At 43.6% G+C, this 15,079-nt stretch overlaps 1 protein-coding gene across 9 annotated transcripts in view; it reads left to right on the forward strand.

Moving 5' to 3' along the window:
* LOC134356755 (inositol 1,4,5-trisphosphate receptor type 1) overlaps positions 1-15,079 on the forward strand; it is a 552,079-nt gene that overhangs the window by 250,648 nt on the left and 286,352 nt on the right. For all 9 annotated transcript variants that reach the window (XM_063067855.1, XM_063067853.1, XM_063067854.1 and 6 more), the window contains exon 34: positions 919-1,047. In XM_063067855.1, the coding sequence (XP_062923925.1) occupies positions 919-1,047 (129 nt within the window). The remainder of the gene's footprint in view (positions 1-918; positions 1,048-15,079) is intronic.

Consider the following 15,079-nt stretch of genomic DNA (forward strand, 5'->3'; position numbering starts at 1 on the left):
TGATCATAAGAACTGAACTGATTGATGTTATAAAAGGCAAAAACAGTTTGTATTCTGAAAAGGTTTAAATAGGTGGCACAGTGACACAATAATTGAATTAGAGATTTAAAAATTAGCTTTATTTGACACATCTACATCGAACCGTACAGCAAAATGTGTTGTTTCTGTCAAATCAAATCAACACGATTTGCGCTGGGCAGCCTGCATGTGTCACCACGTTTCCATCACCAACATAACCTGCCCACAACTCACTAACCCAAACTGTACATCCTTGTAATGTGGGAGGAAGCTGGGGCACCCGGAGGGAACAAAAAGTCGCAGGGAGATTGGATAAACTTCTTACAGATGGCAGCGGGAATCGAACCCCAAACTGAAAGGATAGTGCTGTAGAGCAGTCATACTATCCACTGCATCACTGTGCCACAAACCACTGCTTTGAAGTTCCAGTGAACTGGGTTCATTACAGACCTCTAAGGCTACCTGGTGTTGAGTTTGCATATTCTCCCTATGATCATGTGGGTCTCCATCAGGTGCTCTGGTTTCCTCCTACACCCTAAAGACATGTGGATTGATAAATTAATTGGTTATTGTAAATTGCCCAAAGTGAGTGTTAGAATCTGGGATAACTACTGGAAGTGTGGAGTGAATAAAATAGAGTTAGAGATGGCTTTTTTTCTAAACGTATGCTTGATGCCTGACTTGAGTTGAAGAAATTGTTTCAGAGCTGTTATCAGTCTGATCTCAAACAAACACTACCCACCAAGCACTTCCTCCCTGCCCTCAGTCAACTTTCCCAAATAAATGCCTCGACCTTTCCAAATTGCAAATTCTTTCTTTTAATTATGAATACAAGATGTGGCAGTCTTAGTAAGAAGCTGACATCCAGATACAACAGACCAGAATCTTCTTGTCTTTCAGGTGTGCAACAATACCACAGACCGGAAGCATGCTGACAATGTCCTGGAGAGATACGTGACTGAAACAGTCATGAGCATCGTCACCACTTTCTTCAGCTCTCCCTTCTCTGATCAAAGCACAAGTTTGCAGGTAGAGCATACCATCTCTCCAGATTGTTGTGTGTGTTGCAGGACTTCTTCATTTTCCTCTCCCAGACATGCTTGGTGTCGTGAAGTGTGTAAGACCGTAGTTATATTGCAAAAAAAAACGATACAATGGGGGAGAATAAACTTGACAAATTTCTTGCAACTATGTGATGTTATTTTCCACCCAGAAATGGACTTTCTGTCTTTCTCTTACAAAGTTAAGGATTGATCACTCCTTTAAGATTAGTGCTCCTATCCTATGTAATTCTGTTGAGGTGCGGCATTAGGCTGCTATATTGACTTTTTAGTAGCTACGTTGAATGAAAGTTCAGCCGTGGGAGTGGTGGAAAAGCTGACCCATTGAATTCTTGCTTAAGGTTCGAGGTAAAGGCTGAGTTGCACTGTTGTCCGGAAATGTAATTCGCCGCAGGCTTTTGGAAGCCTATTGAAGGAAGCAAGATATTCATTGAAGTGCTTCCCACTCCCATTTTGCAGAAGTCTAAAACAGAAAGCCACCTACATATTACAGAAAGAACCACTATTTATTTTTTATATTTTCATTTGTCTTTGATCTGCAAGTTCAGGTTCTGAGTTGCACACAAAAAATACTGGAGGAATTCAGCAAGCCAGGTATGCGGACAAGAGTTCAGTGAGTCGGGACCTTACAGAAACAATGGACCTACCACAACAGTCAGTTTTGTGGATCCTGGGTAGGAGGTAGAAATGAACATTGTGTGGTATGAAAACCAGGGTTGGTCGCAGTGGATGGGAGATCTCCAGAGGCAATGAAGTAGATGATGCTGCAGGAGACAATGGCTTAATACTATTTAGTAGGGTCCTATTCATGACTTAAGTGAAGGGAAGTGTCTGTGAGTTGTTGCCAACCTCAGCAAAGTAGTGGTCAGTCTGCCAGGAATCAGATTTCACTGTTTTATAAGGTATGAAAGGAGGAGGTATGTCATTGAGTTTTTGCATAACATATGGGGGTTGCTTATTAGTGCAAGTCAAAGCTTTTATCCCCCAAATGCATTAGTAATAAAGTTTGTCTATAATTTCAAAGCTCTCAAAATAATTCCTACCTATCGGCAGAATGGAATGAATGTTGAATTCTATAAATCACTTATTTTGAAATGTACTTTATTAAAATCTTCTATATTAGCCAGATCTTCATCAGCTACAAAATAGTGTAATGTCATATCTGTGCTCCATTGCATTTGGTTGCTTGCCCTATGTTAGGTGGATTAAATCCCTTAAGAATTCAATTGACAGAATTTCATGTTATTTCATTTTGGGGAAGTGGATCCAGGGCAGATCTACCAGTAGGTAACTTGTAGGGCAAACACACTTACTGAGGATAAAGTTAATGCAGTTCATGATGGTTTAGAAACGTCTTAGTGTGATCCTAATTGGACACTCTATGCTTGATTGTTTCAGAATCGGAATAAGAATCAGGTTTTAAATCACTGACGTAAATCGTGAAATTTGTTGGTTTGTGGCAGCAGTACATTGCAATACATAGTAATAAAAATGGAGAATTATAATAAGTATATATATAAATTAATTAATAAATAGTGCAAAATGAGAGGATAAAATACTAAGGTAGTGTTCATGGGTTCATTGACCATTCAGAATGGAGGGAAAGAAGCTGTTCCTAAAATTGAACTGCTTGTTATATGAAGAGCGTTTGATGGCTCTGGGCCTGGATTCACTATAATTCAGAAGAATGAGGGGTGACCTAATTGAAACATCAAATGGTGAAAGGCCTTTTTAGGGTGAATGTGGGCAAGATGTTTGCTATAGTGGGAGAGTCTAAGACCAGAGGACACAGCCTCAGAATAGAGGAGCATCCTTTTAGAACAGAGGTGGTGAATCTGTGGAATGCATTGCAGTAGGCAGCTGGGGAGGCCAAGTCTTCATGTATTTTTAGGGCAGAAGTTGATAGATTCTTGATAGGTATGGGCATGGTGGGATACAGGGAGAAGGCAGGAGGTTAGGGCTGAGAGGGGAAATGGATCAGCCATGATGAAATGGCAGAGCAGACTTAATAGGCCAAATGGTCTAATTCTGCTCCTATATCTTATGGTCTAAAATGTTGCGAGTATCTCTTCAGGATTCTGTACCTTCCCTCTGGCAGTATTAAGAGGAGAGCATGTGTTAGGTGATGAGGGTACTTAATGATGGTTGTCGCCCTTTTGAGGCACATCCTTGATGCTAGGGAGGCTGGTGCCCATGATGGAGCTGGCTGAATTTGCAACCCTCTGCAGCTTTTGCCGATCCTGTGCAGTGGCCCCTCCATGCGAGGTTCTGATTCAACCAGTTAGAATGCTCACCACTGTGCATCTGTAGAAATTTGGCTGAAGTCTTCGCTGACGTGCCAAATCTCGTCAAACTCTTAATGAAATATAGCCGCTGGCTGCCTTTTGAAATTGCATCAAATTATTGGCTCCGATATATCTTCAGAGAAGTTGACACCCAGCAATTTGAATCTGCTCATTCTTTCAATTGCTGAGCACTGGTGAGTGTTCTCTTGACTTCCCCTTCCTGAAGTCCACAATCAATTCCTTGGCCTTAGTGGTGTTGAATGGAAGGTTGTTGGTATGACACCACTCAACCAGCTGATTTATCTCATTCTTGTACGCCTCCTCGTCACCATCTAAGATACTGCCAAAAACTGTTGTCATCAGCAAATTTATAGATGGTGCTTGAACCGTGCCTAGCCCTTTAGTCATGAATGAAGTGTAGAGCAGTGGGCGAAGCACCCATCCTTAAGGTGCGCCAATGTTGATTGTCAGTGGAGAGGAATGTTATTTCTGATCCACTGACTCTGGTCTTTTGATGAGGAAGTTAAGGAAAGGATCTAATTGTAGAGGGAGGGAGGTTTCGGATGCATTTCTCTCTTCTCAGACAGTCCCTTGGCATCTCAAGTGACTTGCTGCCTGATTTTCTGAACTCTGTGACTGATGCTGCTTGTCCAAAATTAGATAGTCACATGGGTCATAAAAAATGGAGGGCTATTTAAGAAGAAAGTGTTAGATTGATTTTAGAGTAGATTATATAGTTGGCACAACATCATGGGCCAAAGGGCATGTGGTGTTCTCTGTTTTATGTTCTAAGTATTTCTTTTCCACAAAGTGGCCAAGGGCCAGAGATCCCAAGGAGTCGGTGCATTGACTCAAGGAGGCTTCAAACATATCCTTGTAAATTTTCCTCTGCCCACCTGGTAGTCTGTGCGTAGGGCTGAGCTTGGAATTGAGCGACTGCTCTGGAGTCTGGCAAGTGAGATGATCTATGGACCGTGTGCACCTCAAGCCTCAGTGTGAGCTTTGTGCCTGGGAAAGGGATTGAGGTTGGTTCACTTGTTTGCATATGCTGTATTCCAAAGCAATACACATACTGGAGGAACTCATCAGATCAGACAGCATCTATGGAAATGAATACATAGTTGACACTTCAGGCCCAGACCATTCTTCCTTACAATTATTTTGAGTTTCTGTGTGCTGTTTTGAAGAGACTGAAGGTTTCCTACACTCATTTTCTATACTTCTCTACTTTCAGTGTCCTGAGACCAAGAAGTCTCAGGATTTTGGTTTTTTTGGGGGGGGGCATGTTGATGAATATTAGATTATGAGAACACTCATTACTCCTTTATTGTCATTTAGAAATGCATACATGCATTAAGAAATGATACAATGTTTCTCCGGAGTGATATCACAGAAAACAGGACAAACCAAAGACTAACACTGACAGAACCACATAATTATAACATATAGTTACAGCAGTGCAAAACAATACCGTAATTTGATGAAGAACAAACCATTGGCACGGTAAAATTAGTCTCAAAGTCCCCGAGTCCCCGATAGCAGGCGGCAAAAGGGAGAAACTCCCTGCCATAAACTTTCAGGCACCGTCAACTTGCCGATGCCTTGGAAGCAGCCGACCACAGCCGACACTGAGTCCATCCGTCCGAAAACTTCGAGCCTCCGACCAACCCCTCCGATACAGCCTCCCGAGCGCCTTCAACCTCGCCCTGGCCGCTGAAGCAAGCAAAGCTGAGGATTCCGGGCCTTCTGCTCCGGAGATTCCGGTTACCACACAGTAGCAGCGGCAGCGAAGTGGGCATTTCAGAAGTTTTCCAGATGTTCCTCTGTAGTCTCACATCCGTCTCCATCAAATCAGAATTGTGCACGGTCCCCTACTTGACAGATTACAGATATTCATCACCGGAGAAGCCGCGTGCACTGCTGTCGTGCCACCATCTTCTCCTCCTTACACTTTTACCTTTTTGGAGGTGGTTGTCAGAATCATCTCGAAAAAGAAAATCTTTGAAGTATTTTCTTTGCTATGATTGAGCTCAGAGTAGAGGGTCTTTTTCCAGGAGTCTGCTACTGAGGACATCAGTGATGTGGTCTTTACATAGCAATGATTGAGTGCGATTTGGGGTCTTGATGCTTGCTGTAGAGCTGAGAGAGAGCAATGCCATTATTACATTAATCCTGGCAGTTGATCAAGAGAATATTGTGGTACAGTGTTTGCAGTGCTACTTAAATACTATGAGGAGCTTGTTCAAAGTAAATTTATTTTCAAGGAGCATGTATGTCACCATGTATAACCTTGAGTTAATTTTCTTACAGGCATACTCAGTAAATCCAATAACCATAATAGAATCAATGAGAGATGCCACCAACCAGGCTTATAACCAGCGTGCAAAAGATGACAAGCTGTGCAAATACAAAAAGAAAAAAATAATAATTATAGATAAATAAGCAATAGATGTTGAGAACATAAGATGAAGGGTCCTTGAAAGTTGAGTCCATAGGTTGTGGGAACATTTCCATGATAGGGCAAGTGAAGTTATTCCCTTTGGTTCAAGAGCATGATGGTTGAGGGGTAGTAACTTTTCCTAGTACTGCGAGTCCTGAGGCTCCTGTACCACCTTCCTGATGGCAGCAGCAAGAAGAGAGCATGGCGTGGGTGGTGGGGGTCCCTGGTGATGGATGCTGTTTTCCTGTGACCGCCTCTGTGTACATGTGCTCACGGATGGGGAAGCCTTTACATGTGAAGCACTGTTCTGCGTCATCTACTTTTTGTAGGATTTTTCCGTTCAAGGCCAGTGGTGATTCCATACCGGACTGTTATTCAATCAATATATTCTCCACCACGCATCCATTTAGGTTTGTCAGTTTTAGATGTCACGCCGAATCTTCTAAGGAAGTAAACGCCAAAGGACGTAGAGGCACCATCATGCTTTCTTCGTCCATGCATTTACATGCTGGGCCCAGGACGGATGCTCTGAAGTGATAATGCCGAGGAATTTAAAGTTGCTGACCCTCTCCACCGTTGATCCCCTGATGAGAACTGGCTCACGGATCCCTGCTTTCCTCCTCCTGAAGTCAATAAATCAGCTTCTTGGTCTTGTTGACATTGAGTAAGATCTTGTGGCAACATTAAGCCAGATTTTCAATCTCCCTCCTCTTTGTTGATCCCGTCACCGCATTTGATTCATCCAACAGCAATGGTGACATCAGCAAACTTGAATATGGCTTTGGAGTTGTGCTTAGCCACGCAGTCATAAGTGTAAAGCGAGTAGAGCAGAGAGCATCTGTGGAGCACCTGTGTTGATGGAGACTGTGGAGGAGATGTTGGTGCCAATCTGAACTGATCTCCGGCTGGAAAGCATGTTGGAATATCCAATGAAATAACATAAGCATAGTCACTGTATTAAAAACAAAAATGCAGCAAGATCCAACAAACTACATTGTAATAATTCATTAACTTGGTTACTGGGGTAACTGCAGCCAACTGCAGTGCTTTGAGGAACCTACTTGATATAAAGCCAGAAGACCTTTGGACTTCACTTTCAGACTGCCACGCCGAAGATATCTTTGTGCCTGTCTGTGCCAGTTGATTGCTGCAGGAAGCTAGCTGGAGGCCATTTGATCATTGTTCTTTGTGTCATCTGCTGAATTCCACTCCCTTTTCTTGGTCATGCAGTTTTCTTCATTGTCAATAATTTAAACCAATTCCTTTCTGACTCTGCTACCTTCCACTGCCGTTCTGTTCCAAATCACCACAACTCCCTTTCTGTAATAAAATTCTTCTTGTCAGAGTGACGCTGTAGTATTGAGGTGGCACGGAGGCCCAGTGGTTAGTTTAACACTATTACAGTGCCAGCCATCCTAGTTCAATTCCCACCACCATCTTTAGGTGCTTTTTGCATTCTCCCATGACCGCGTGGATTTCCTCTGAGTGTTCCATTTTACTCCCACATTCAAAAGATGTTAATTGGTCATACAGGTGTAATTTGGGTATGGACTTGTTGCTATTTCTCTAAATAAAATAAAATAAATCCGTGCGATTTTCTTGCTGCTCTGCAAGATTAACATGAATGTGTGGTTTTGAACTAGCGTATCGGAAACAACACACCCTGTGAGCAAATACTCACACCCACACCCAATCCATCGGCCATAAGAGCAGGAACTACTAAGACTGGTTTGACGATAACTCAGACACCATCCACAATTTGCTGAAGGACATGCACAAAGCACACCGGGCAACTTTAGACAACCTGTCATCCACCAGCATCAGGCAGCATTGGCAGGCAGCTTGGAGGAAAGTGTAAAAGGCAATACGAGCCATACAAAATGAGTGGTGGACTGAAAAGGCACATGAAATCCAGTCCTTTGCCGATAATAATGACTTGCATAATTTTTACAATGTTGTCAAAACCATTTACGGCCCAATCAATCGATGTGTTACTCCCCTGAAAGCAGCAGATGGTCTAACACTTCTGAAGAATCAGAATACCATTCTGCTGAGGTGGGCTGAGCATTTTAATCAGGACTGACGCAGACCTCACCATCCTGGACAAACTGCCTGCACTTCCTCCTATCCACGACCTCTGTCTACCACCAACTTTCCAGGAGGTTCTAGCAGCTGTCCATTCCCTTAAGAACAACAAGTCCCCTGGCACTGACAATACCCCTGCTGAGTTACTGAAGAACGGAGGGTACATATGTATGCGCACCCTCTACCAGTACATCACCAAGGCCTGGACTGATGAGAACATCCCACAGCAATGGAGAAATGCAAACATCGTTGTCATTTATAAGAACAAGGGTGACAAGGCCATCTGCAGAAATAGTAGGGGCATATCACTCCTTTCTGTTTCTGGGAAGGTCCTGGCTAAGGTGATGCTTCAGAGATTCATTAGCAACATCACGGAGTCAATGCTGCCTGAATCGCAGTGTGGATTTAGGAAGAATAGGAGCACGATCGACATGATCTTCACAGCCCGGCAGCTTCAGAAAAAGTGCTGGGAGCAACATCAGGACCTGTTTATGGCCTTTGTCGACCTCTCCAAAGCATTCGACACTGTGCAAAGAGAGCTGTTATGGGATGTCCTCCTTAGGTTTGGCTGTCTCAATAAATTTGTTAACATCGTCCGCCAGTTCCACGATGGGATGACTGCTTGGGTGACCATAAGAGGACAAGAGTCCAAGCCCTTTCTTGTACACACAGGGGTGAGGCAGGGGTGTGTGCTAGCGCCAGTGGTCTTTAACGTCTTCCTCTTATGTGTTAGCTAGCTTCTCCACAATGAGATTGAAGACAGCAGCAGTGTGGCAGTGGATGTCAGATTAGATGGCATCCTCTTTGACATCAGGAGGCTCCACGCAACCACCAAACTCCTTAGAGAGCGGGTCCTGGACCTGCAGTATGCAGATGACTGTGCTCTTGTGGCCCATACTCAGGAGGATCTTCAGACTGTCCTTGCTGTGGTGGTGAGAACGTACAGCAGGATGGGGCTGACTGTCAATATCACCAAGACAGAAGTGGTTTGCCAATGGAGTAGCAGTGTCACACCCCCTCTACCTGCCTTCACTGTTGGTGATGAAAAGCTGTCAGTAGTGCCATCTTTCAAATATCTGGGGAGCATTCTCTCTGAGGATAGTGGCATTAACAACGACATCCAGAGCCACATTAAACAGACATCAGCTGCTTTTGAGAGACTTCGGCGTAGAGTCTTTCAGAACAGGAGTCTCCGTCCCTCCACAAAGGTCGCCGTATACCAAGCGGTCTGTGTCACCACCCTCCTTTATAGCTGTGAAGCTTGGGTAACCTACAGCCGTCACATCAAGTCCTTGGAGCGCTTCCACATTAGCTGCCTATAGCGCATCCTGGGAATTACCTGACGTGAGTGGGTGCTTCACACTGGAATACTTGTAAAGACCAGCTGTAGGAGTATCGAGGCCATGATCACCCATTGTCAGCTGCAGTGGCTGGGGCAAGTGATAAGGATGCCCCCATGTTGGCTACCCTGCAGAGTGTTATATGGCCAGCTACATCATGGTGGACGTTCAACTGGAAGGCCGAAGAAGCGCTATAAGGATCAGATGAAGAAGGCTTTAAGGAAGTGCAAGATCAGACCCGAGGACCTGGAGGATGTTGCTGCTGACCGTACCACTTGGCGACAACTGTGTGGGGATGGGGTTCATATTCTGGAGATGGAAAGAACAACCAGAAGACAGCAGAAGAGAGCCAGGAGAAATGCAGCCATGGTTGCCATCACTACTACATATACATGTCCCACCTGTAAAAGAGCTTGCGGGTCCAGGATAGGACTGTATAGTCATCAAAGATCTCACCATTAAAGGAGTGGACATTGTCATCGGATTTTGACGGACAACCGAAGATGAGAGCGATTGGAAACAAGCTCGACCTTCAGTGTAATCCTTCTGAAGTGATTCTTTCTGTGCTGGCTTTATGTATTATGCACCTAATCTGTGGAGTGAGGTTTAAAGGCATTTTTGGCACACTGCAGCTCTATTGCACATCACTGCAGATTCTAAACAGGATCGCCTTTGGCAATCGTGATGTATGCTTGCAGAAAGACACTTGGGAGGAGCAGTGTGATATTAAATAAATAGCCTTTTGTGTGGCCCTGTTCAGATTATTAGAGCATACTTAATATTATGTTCACTGGAATAAAGTCACTCTGCCAGGTAAATGATTATGTGAGAACACCAGCGGTTAGGAAAGGAATACAAGCGTGGAATGCTGAACTTGCTATCTATGCATTGCATCTGACAAAGGAAAGAAATGGTTTATTTAAGTGTCTGAATGAGCTGTACCTCAAACACTTGTTTTTTGTTTTTGTTTAGAATAAATTCAATGTTAGGAATACAGATTAAATTCTACCAAGGAGACAGTCATAGAGACCTGCAGCATAGAAACACCTAGATCATGCCAGACTGATACTTTGCCTAGTCTCATCGACCCATACCTGGACCATAACTCTCTATACCCCTCCCATCCATGTACTTATCCAAACTTCTGTTAAGTGTTGAGATCAAACTCACATTCACCACTTCTGTTGGCAGCCCTTTCCACACTCTCACCACCCTCTGAGTGAGAACCCCCCCCCCCACCGGTCCTCATAAACATTTCACCTTTTACCTATGACCTCTAGTTCTAGTTTCACCCAACCCCGGTGGAAAACGCATGCTTGCATTTACCCTATCTATAATCCTCATAATTTTGGCTACCCCTATCAAATCTCTGTTCATTCTCCTGCGCTCCAGGGAATGCAGTCCGAATCTATTCAACCTCTCCCAATAAGTCAGGTTCCCACGTACTGGTATTATCCTTGTAAATTTCCTCCGTACTCTTTTAATCTTATTGATATCTTTCCTATAGGTAGGTGACCAAAACTGCATATTAAGCCTTAGCAATGTCTTCTGCAATTTCAACATAACTCCCCACTCCTGTGCTCAGTACTAAACCCACTAGATTTCTTTGAGATATAACTAGATGTAAAGTTAATTTGTAGATGTGGGTATTTGGGTTTTAGGAAGAATCCACTTGAAGGGTTTCTGCACAAGGTTGTGGGGGAGAGCGTATAATATATTGGTCGGGATAAGGGTGTGGTTAATAAATCAATGGCTTATGTTTGGATTGGCAGACCAAAAGCATGAGGGACACTAAGGGGATCAGTGCTTCAGGCCTTGCTATTTACGTTCAGTGTTTCTGACTTGGATGAAGGGAACTGTGTGCTCTGGAGCAAAAGAGATAGGTGGAGTAGTGATTGTGACCGAAGCTGCAAAGAGTTATGGACAAAATGAGAGAATGAGAAGTTGACAAGTGGAACATATAGTGTGGGAAGGAAGTTGGGGAAAAGGCAAATCACAAGATGTTGCAGTACATAGGTAAGACAATAGAACACAAACCAATCCTCATAGAGGGATCAGAAGTGTAGAGAGTGAGCAATTTCAAAATCCTGGGTGTCAAGATCCCTGAGGATTTAACCTAGTTCCAACATATCGATACAGCTGTAAAGAAGGCAAGACTGTCGCTATATTTCATTAGGAGTTTGAGGAGATTTGGTTTGTCACCAAAAACACTTAAAAACTTCTGCAGATGTACCGTGGAGAGCAATCTGACTGGCTGCATCACCTTCTGGTACGGGGTGGGGGGAAGTAGGGGGGCGCTGCTGCACAGGGCCGTAGTAAGCTGCAGAGAGTTGTAAAATTAGTCAGCTCCATCATGGGTGCTAGCATCTGTAGTATCCAAGACACCTTCAAGGAGCAGTGTCTCAGCAAAACAGCTTCCATCATCAAAGACCCCCACTACCCAGGACCTGCCCTCTTCTCATTGTTACCGTCAGAAGGGAGCTGCAGAAGCCTGATAGTGCACACTCAGTGATTCATGAACAGCTTCTTCCCCTCTGCCATCTGATTTCTAAATAGACATTGAATCCATGAACACTACCTCACTACTCCTTTTTGTAAATTTCTGTTTTTTGTACTAATCTTAATTTATGTATAGATTCTTGCAGTAATTTTTTAACATATATTGCATTGTACTGCTGCTGCAAAGTTAACAAATTTCACAACGTGCTGGTGATATTAAACCTGATTCTGAGGTGAATGGAATATTGATCTTTCTTGCAAAAGATACGTGGTCTTCTAGTAGGGAAATTTTGTTGCAGCTTTACACGGACTGGCTGGTGACACCATATTGAGAAGTATCTTTTACTTTGCATATAAGAATGGATGTGCTTGCTTTGGAAGTAGTATGGAAAAAAGTTTGCAGGCTAATTCAGGGTGAAGGATTAACGTATGAAGAAACAATGAACTGAAACTCATTGGAGTAGAGATCTTGGAGAAATGTAAAAGATTCCGAGGGACTAACAGGGTGGATGCTGAGAGCAGCTTTCCCTGGAGCTGCTTCTGAGTAAGAAGTCCTCCATCCCATTTCAGGTGAAGGAGAGGAGGGAAAACTTTTTGTGAGGGTCACGATCATACAGTATGGATGCAGGTCCTTTGCCCAGCTTGTCCATGTCACACTGTGTCACTCAGCATGCTAGGCCCAAAACCTTCTAAAACCCTCCTATCCATAGACTTATCTAGCTGGCTTTCAAATGTTGCTTATTGTGCCTGCCTCAACCACTAATTCTGCAGCTTGTTCCAAATATGGACCGTCCTTTTTTAGAAGAAGCTGCCCCAATGTCCTTTTTAATTCTCTTGCCTCCAATCTTTAATCTATCCCCTCTTGTTTTTAGCAAGCCTTCCCTGGGGGAAAAAGGACATATTTTTACCCTGTCTATGCCCTTCATTTTCTTGTATCTCTCTCAGGTCACCCCTTAGTCTCCGACATGCCAGAGAATAAAGTTCTAGTCTGCGCAACCTCTCCTTGTAACTCTAAGTCCAGCAAACATCCTGTCAGACCTGTCCTGCCCTCTTTCTAGCTTAATAAATCTTTCCTATAATAAAGTGACCAAGCCTGTACACAGTTCTCCACTGCGTCCTCACCAATGTCTTATTGCTACATCATAACTTCTCAAATGGTATACTTAGTGCCCTGACTTAAGGCCAGCATGCTAAACATCATCTTCACCACCCTATCTGTGATGCCACTTTCAATGAAACAGGCATTTGCATTCCTAGGTTCCTCTGTTCCATAAACTTTTCAGGGTCCAATTATTCACTCTATGAGCCCTACTCTGGTTTGATCTTCCAAAATGCAATACCTCTCATTTATCTGGATTGAAATCCATCTGCCAAACCTCAGCCCACATACCTGACTTATCAAGATTTCATAATATTCTAGTCTATCTACAAACGTCACTTATTTTAGTATTGTATCATCTGCAAACTTAGCAATGCCTTCTATCCAATTTTTTAAAAATAAATTTTAAACATCAAAGGTCCCTCTGGCACAGCACTAGATGCAAGCCTCCAGTTTGAGAAATAATCCCTATCTAGCACCCTCTGTTTTGTGCCACTGAACCAGTTATGAATCCAGAACCTATTTTGCCTGGATCCCATGTGGTCTAACCTTCTGACTAGCCTGCTACAAGGAACCTTGGCAAAGGCCTTGCTGAAGTTTGGGAAACTTAAGTTGTCAGACACTACTTCTCACACACACAAGCTGTACTGACTTCCTGAATCTGACCCTGTCTCTCTGAATCTTTGAAATTCTCTATCCCAGTGAGCTATGGAAGAAGAGTCATTGCATATTGACAGGTAAATGAACTATGTACAGGCATTGACAGCTGTGGGAAGAGTCAGGAAAGTAGTGGTAAAACCAGGTTGGGATGGGTATCTTCCAGAGTGGCCAAGCAAGCCCAAGGAGCTAGCTCCTTTTACATCTGTTCTGCAAATGGTTGGTAGCAGTATAGTACCACATTTTTTTTGCAGGAGCAGAGAGTGGGTAGCACTCCTATCTCTCTGTAACCAGAGAGAAGATTAAAATGCTGCTATATTAAACAAACAAACTTGTCAACCTGAGAACAGTGAGGTTAAATAACAAATTCTTCATGGCTCAGAAGATTACTTCTTTAAGTGTTTCCATTGTTGTTTTATAGACACAAACAGCAGCCAGTTTTAAAATCAAGATCTCCTTAAATAAGGAGATAATTTGATAATGTTTGGAAAATTTGTTGGTCAGGGCATCAAGTTAAGACTCTGACACGAGAGAATCTGCAGATGCCCTGCACATAATTCTCAGTAACTTCCGCCATGTTCAATGGGTTCCCACCACAAAGCACATTTCCCTCCCCTCCCCTCCTTCACTTTCTGCTTTCTGCAGGGCTTTCTCCTTCCATGACTCCCTTGGCCATTCGTCCCTCCCCACTGATCTCCCTCCTGGTGCTTGTGCTTGCAAGTGGAACAAGTGCCACACCTTCCCCTACACCACCTCCCTCACTGCCATTCAGGGCCCCAAACAGTCTTCTACGGGCGAGGTGACACTTCACCTTATATAGGTAACCTTCAACCTGATGGCATGAACATTGATCACTTATTTTAAGTAATTACCCCTCCCCTCTCCTCTCTTTCACCATTCCCATCCCCTTATCTACTTACCTGCTCAGCACCTCCCTCTGGTGCTCCTCTCCCTTCCCTCTCTTCCATGGTCTTCTACCCTCTCCTATCAGATTCCTCCTTCTCTAGCCCCATATCTTTCATCAATCAGCTTCTCAGCTCTTTACTTTACCACCACCACCCCTCTCCCGGTTTCACCTATCACCTACCACCTTGTACTAATTCCTCCACTCCCCCCACCTTCTTGCTCTGACCTATTGTCATCATTTCCAGTCCTGATGAAGGGCCTCGGTCCAAAACATTGATTATTTACTCTTTTCCATAGATGTCTGCTGAGTTCCTCTAGCATTGTGTGTATGTGTGATACTAGGTTAAATATCTGTATTAGCTAAGTCATGGGAATTTTTAACTCCACCTGAGTAAATGAACAGGAGCCTCTTCCCACTTCAGCAATGCATGTGGAAGTCAGTAGTCACACAGTGCAGAGCTACAGAGGTTACCAGCACAAGTGATTTGTGTGCCATCAACTGAGTGAAACTGGCACCAATGGCAAACGACATTAATTATACTGGCCATGCAAAATACAGCTAAGTAAAGCAGATGCAAGGAACCACTTCACTAAATTAGGATAGTCATGTGATGCTATTTGCTCATGGTCTTGAGACATCTCTGCAACTGATTCCACTATACTTAATGTTAATCTTGAAGGTTGTTTGT

The sequence above is a fragment of the Mobula hypostoma genome, chromosome 15, assembly GCF_963921235.1.
Source record: "Mobula hypostoma chromosome 15, sMobHyp1.1, whole genome shotgun sequence".
In the NCBI taxonomy this organism is placed as follows: Eukaryota; Metazoa; Chordata; class Chondrichthyes; order Myliobatiformes; family Myliobatidae; genus Mobula; species Mobula hypostoma.